The 5768-nt window shown below is 48.2% G+C and overlaps 1 protein-coding gene across 1 annotated transcript; it reads right to left on the bottom strand.

Annotated features, from left to right (window-relative positions):
* Nucleotides 1-1672: 1672 nt before the first annotated feature.
* Nucleotides 1673-2593, bottom strand: LOC125529765 (putative histone H2AXa). Its single transcript, XM_048694184.2, has 2 exons — nt 2320-2593; nt 1673-2170 (listed from the first exon to the last, which is right to left on the bottom strand). The coding sequence occupies exons 1-2, from the start codon at nt 2515-2517 to the stop codon at nt 1952-1954; spliced, it is 417 nt and encodes a 138-aa protein (XP_048550141.2). The 5' UTR covers nt 2518-2593; the 3' UTR covers nt 1673-1951.
* Nucleotides 2594-5768: the final 3175 nt, after the last annotated feature.

Here is a 5768-nt window from a genome sequence, read left to right as displayed (position 1 = left end):
GTGGGGAGGGATGTCGGCGGCTGCTCGAGGTCATCATGATGAAAACCTTGACGTCCCATCTTTATCAATGGAAGTGGAAGAGCACGAAGTCGAGATTGAATAGGAGTTTGAGTTCTTTTTGGCACCGATCGGTTCCCCACTTTAGAGATGTATTTTATTTTTGCGTGCGAGCAAACAGTGGGTTGATTCTAAAAGGGATAGGCACTTTTCAACAGAAGTGCATGACGGACCAAAAACATGACCTCATTTTATTCGTTTGATAGATATCGTATTATTCGTTGTTGTTCGTTCGGTGAAATTTCCTAATATTTGATTGTTGTGTTTCTAATTAGAGCACCCCATAATCACCCAATATGAGGGGATGATAAATGAAAGATACTGATTATAAATTTTGAAGAGCCCGTGGCAACGCACGGGCGTTATACTAGTGATACTAGTGTATGATACTACCTCCCTAATGCATAGTATTATATATTAGTATCATGTAGTACTCCATTTATTGCCATGCATGACACAAAGTAGCATAGCATTTAATATGATACGGTATCATGAGGGAACGTATCTGGTGCACCAAGGTAATTGGTGCTACTGGTGCACCGGACCACGTTGCAAGTTTAAAATTGTTCAAAAAAATCTGAAAAAAATTTTGTGTATCGATACAACATCAATGTATCTTGTCACAAAAATTCAAATTAAAAATCAAAACAATGGTCAAGATACAAAAATGACAAATTTGGCGTCAGTATGCTAATGGGCCAAAACTGAAGCCCAACTTGTGTTATGTACTATTCAGTGTCAAATTTGTTATTTTGGTATCTCGTGAAATGTTTCGAATATTGATCTAAATTTGTGTGACAACATACATTCATGTTGTGTCAATGCACTAATTTTTTTCGGGATTTTTTCGAACATTTTTAAATGTGTAGCGGACGACCGGTGCACTGGTAGCACCAATTGTCTTGATGCACCAGATACATCCCCGGTATCATGATATGATACTACACCCTCTCTTTCTTCATTTAATGCTATGACACCTCATCAAAATTGTCTAGTTGGCATACATGATACTAGCTATGATACTACCATTACGATCAGCCTAATGTTTCCGGATCTCTGGAAGAGGGACAGAGAGACCAGAACAACATTCGTTCGTGCAAGCAGCACTTTACTGCTGTTCTGTTTCCCCTGGACGAAGAGGAAACGGGCACAGGAAGCAAGATGATCTCTTCGACAACACGCAGTCATTTCAGACAGGAGTAGAGACAGAGTAATCAGATTCAGGAAACTACACCGGCCCTGGGAATTCATTCATTCGGATGATCAAACCAAACTGAATCATCAATCAAAAAGCAACAAGCAAGCAAGCTGACTAAGCAGTAACCAGGATTCAGGGGGTACTAATTCAGACACTGCAATTGCAGCCACAGCTATATATATACATGAATAGCATTTTGTCTGCATTTCTTTTGTTAATCAGATGATACTTATTATATCACCTTTTGCGACTTAAGAGTTATGTTGGCTGATTTCTGAAAGAGGAACAGCGTTTGATGCTGTCTTATTTCCACAGGACTAAGAGGAGCGGTTTTATTTCCACGGCGAGATGATCATTTCTTTCAGACGAAGACTCAGATTCTTGTAACTAAAATTTCACAGGGAATTCATTCAATCATTCAAACAACCGAACCAAATCAATCTTAAAAGACAACTGAGCAACATATGTTCGCATATAAGAAACCACATAGGAGTATATATTTCCTCTCCTCTTCTACTGATCGATCGACTCATTCATTCAACCGCGAGCCAGAGCCCAGAAGACACAAGGTTTTTTCCATCGCGAGTTTCAGACTCCCAAAACACCCCAACCCACAACTTCAGATGAACATCGTCGTCAGGCAGACAAATCACATGACAGGACGGCATCTCCTCCTTCGCCTCAAGTCGCGCGCGCTCAGAACTCCTGGGAAGCCGAGCCCAGATCCCCCTTGGGCCCGGCCTTCTTGGGCAGCAGCACCTGGTTGATGTTGGGCATCACGCCGCCGTTGGCGATCGTCACCGAGCCCAGCAGCTTGCTCAGCTCCTCGTCGTTGCGCACCGCCAGCTGGATGTGCCGCGGCACGATCCGGGTCTTCTTGTTGTCCCGCGCCGCGTTGCCCGCCAGCTCCAGCACCTGCGCACGTATCCGGCGACAACAGAAACGACCAAATCAAACCCCAATCCGATTCGAATCGCGGACGACGAACGATCGGGCGCACGAGATCGGACGGGCGCCGATCGACGGAGACAAAAGGAGAAGGGGAATCGACGAAGACGGGTTACCTCGGCGGCGAGGTACTCGAGGACGGCGGAGAGGTAGACGGGGGCGCCGGCGCCGACGCGCTCGGCGTACTTGCCGGCCTTGAGGTAGCGGGCGATGCGGCCGACGGGGAACTGGAGCCCGGCCTTGGACGACCGCGACACCGACTTGGTCGCCTTCGCCTTGCCGCGGCCGGCGACGCCCGCTCCGGTGGAACTCATCGCCGATTCGCCTTTGGGGGGAGGTCCGGAAGCTTCTAAACCCTCGAGAGGTGGGGACTGGACTGGGGATTTGGTGGGGTGGGAGGAGAACCCGGGGCGGCGCCTCGGGTTTTATAGCATAGGGTTGGGGCGCGAGGCGCGCTGCGATTGGCTGGGACGGGGGAGGCGCGGATCGGTGACGTCGGACGCCACGCCAGGTTGGGCAATAAATTGCTTCTTTCCTTTTTTATTTCTTTTCGGAGTGTTTTTGTTTTAATTCACCTTTTTTTTCACGGAAAAAAATAACTGGTTATATGGAGGCTGTTCGTTTTATAGAAAATCTGAGGGTCATGTGTGGCATGAAAAAGAATGTATCACGTGCACGCGAGTAGACATGCATGCATGCATGCATGCGACTAGTGCAGATCTTGTTGCCAGAACTTTATATTGTTGTATTGTATATAAGCTGCGGTATGGTCATTCTGAACTTTATAGGGTGCTTATATTTCACTCATACGAAACTGATGGTGTCGATTTGTTGTTGCATAGCTTGCGTACGCAATGTTGAATTTATCGTCCATACATTTTTAATTTAGGATTGTCAAACGGCGCAGTCGGAACCAGGAGATTGGGCAAACTATATGGAAAAATACATGGATGAATCCTTGTTAGGTATGTACCCACTTAAAAAAACACATTTTTAAATGCTAAAAAAATCAAAAAAATTGCATGCGCACATCTCCAAATAACTGTTTGGAAGGTTGTTGGAGCGCCAGTTAACCGAATGCCAGGACATTGAACTCGTAGTGGCAATTTTGTGAGAATGAAACACGGTTTTGTACTCTTCGCCTATGGCCAACCGAATCCGATGGTAACCTGCTCACGAAGCTTTGAAAACTAGGAGTACCTACCAATTCATCCAGGAGTTCATCGATAACAGGCAAGGAAAATTTGGACCTGAGAGTCAATAAGTTCAAATATATGTAATCAACACATAGACGGCATGTCACGTCCTAGCGCACCATGATATGTGAGGCAAAGGGATTGGAACTATGGACTATCACTACAGATTTGCGCATCTCACCCACCCGCACTTCAATTTCAGACTTCAACTCTGATGAATATCTATAGGGGTGGATATCGATTGGTTTAGCACCCTCAATTAAAGGAATTATGTTTTGCAAGCCCTATGAGGTGGTTGGCCAGTAGGAGTGACGAAAACAAACTCGTATTCACCGTCAACCATTAGGCATTGCCAAAAAATTACAACTCCATAGTAGTATAAGAAAACTTAGCCGGTGGCTCACCTTGCAAACACAAAACCGCCCTTGTAATCAAATGGCAGCCACTTTTGATGACAATTGACACTCATCATTCCTCGGGCTAACAACCAACCCATGCCAATAATACCATCAAAGTGCTTAAGAGGCAGAATCTTAAAACCAGTTGTGAATTGAAATCCAGCAGCTGACCAAATACGTTAGGGAATCTAGTGTGTGCAATCCAACTACGCCCCAGCGAGTCACAAACTCTGCAGTTTATTCAATGGGTGTTGATGAGGTAGCTTACAAGTAAACTGCTGACCGAGAAAACTAATGAGTGCTGCCTAAATCAAGTAGCAATGTAGCAGCCTGATCGTCAATGATGCAGTGGAGCTTGATGGCCTTGTTGTGAGCCTGATCAGTTTGAGCTTCAACAGACAATAATCATCGTCAGTGTCATCTGAATTAACTAAATCAGAACCACATGTTACCAGCATTTCATATAAGCCACATCCGTTGCTACCACACATCCAAATTACAACAACAAATACATAACCGACTGGATCAACGTATGACCCACCACATAGCACCTAGAGTAGTCGGCAAGTGGGTGGCAGGACCTAGCCGGGCCTAAAGAAGAAGACACGGACGAGGCGTTGGCGATGGCATACATTGCGCCCTGGAGGCCCATGTCCTGAGAGGCAATGCACACTAAGAACTAAGACACCGCAAACTCCATCATCGAGAACTCCGCGAACAACCAAGGCAGCGCCTCCATGAAGGGAACGACGCCGTGACACCGCACGTCGCTTGTTCCAGTGAACTGAAACAAGGGTCCCCCCTTCCCCCCCCCCCCCCCCCCCCCGACGCTCGAGGAGAGACATGATCAGGACCATGGCAGCTCCACAAGGAGATTACGACACCCGCAGGCGTCACCCCCGCCAGAATCTGCAAGCCGAGCGGAGATTTCTCCCCAGCCCATGACCGAAATCTAAACCAGAGGAGCCAAGTCGAGGGAGTAGGCCACTGGGTGAGTCCACCGCTACAGGAAGGAGAGCTACGCTCATCAACAATGAAGGAAGGTGATACCGGACGCCGTCAACCTCTCTTCACCAACGATGACCACGGTCGGTCGTCCTTGCCGCACAAAAGCGAAGACCCTTTCGGTCGCCACCTAGTGCTGCCGCTCTCGGATACAAGATCCACAACAGGTCGCAACCCACCAAGTTCCCACCGCCGCGCCCGCCGACCATCGAACAAAGCCAACCTTGGATACCACCGGTACCACATCAAGGCCTTGCCCAGAGCCTCCACGCCCAACGCGTCTTCGGCCTCCCCCAGCTACGCCAATGAAGAGAGCCACACGGGGGCGCCGCCCCTGAGTCCACACCACCCGTAGCAAAACGGATTTGGGCCCGGGAACCCGTGTCAATTGCCAGGTGGAGCGACCACCGCTCAAATCCCATGGGGCCACCGCCCTAGCATCCCGACTCTATCGCCACGCAGCGCGCCTAGAGGCATCGTTGCGCCACAGCCGAAGGAGTCCTCCTGGAGGTAGGAGGCGAGCCTGCCATCGTCGTTCGCCGATGAGCGAAGCATATGTCCGGCTTCCTCCGGCGGCGACCAGGGTTCGCCCGAGCCGCGTCCCTGGAGGCAACGCGAGCCACGGGTCCAAGTACAATTATGTAGGTGGCTTGATGTATAAAATGGACGCAACTATATTTCTTTGACAAATATATGTGGCATATATGTGTGATATAATTTTATGCACGCATTTATAGTTTTTTGTTTTTGTTTTTTGAGAATAATAACAAGAGGTTCGAGGGTCGACCTCAGTGAGAAACTTCCAACTCTCCTTTTTTTTTTGAGCTCCTAGAGTACACTGCGGTCTACGGGATCAGGTGGCCTGGACTTTGACCCAGCAAAAAGGGCTGGGTTTGGCCTACAACGCAATTAAACCCACCCGGTGGCTGGATTCCAAATTCCCAAGTCCAAACCAGTCCGGTGTCT

Source organism: Triticum urartu, chromosome 4A (genome assembly GCF_056163025.1).
Source record: "Triticum urartu cultivar PI428250 chromosome 4A, HENAU_Tu73, whole genome shotgun sequence".
Lineage (NCBI taxonomy): Eukaryota > Viridiplantae > Streptophyta > Magnoliopsida > Poales > Poaceae > Triticum > Triticum urartu.
The sequence above is the reverse complement of the archived record's forward strand: the minus strand, read 5'-3'. Positions and strand labels throughout refer to the sequence as shown.

Excerpts from the sequence above, each read along its gene's own strand:
- LOC125529765 (XM_048694184.2), bottom strand. The coding sequence starts at position 2,517 with ATGAGTTCCACCGGAGCGGGCGTCGCCGGCCGCGGCAAGGCGAAGGCG. Across the intron at positions 2,171-2,319 it reads TCGAGTACCTCGCCGCCGAG|GTGCTGGAGCTGGCGGGCAA; the intron begins GTAACCCGTCTT and ends ATACGTGCGCAG.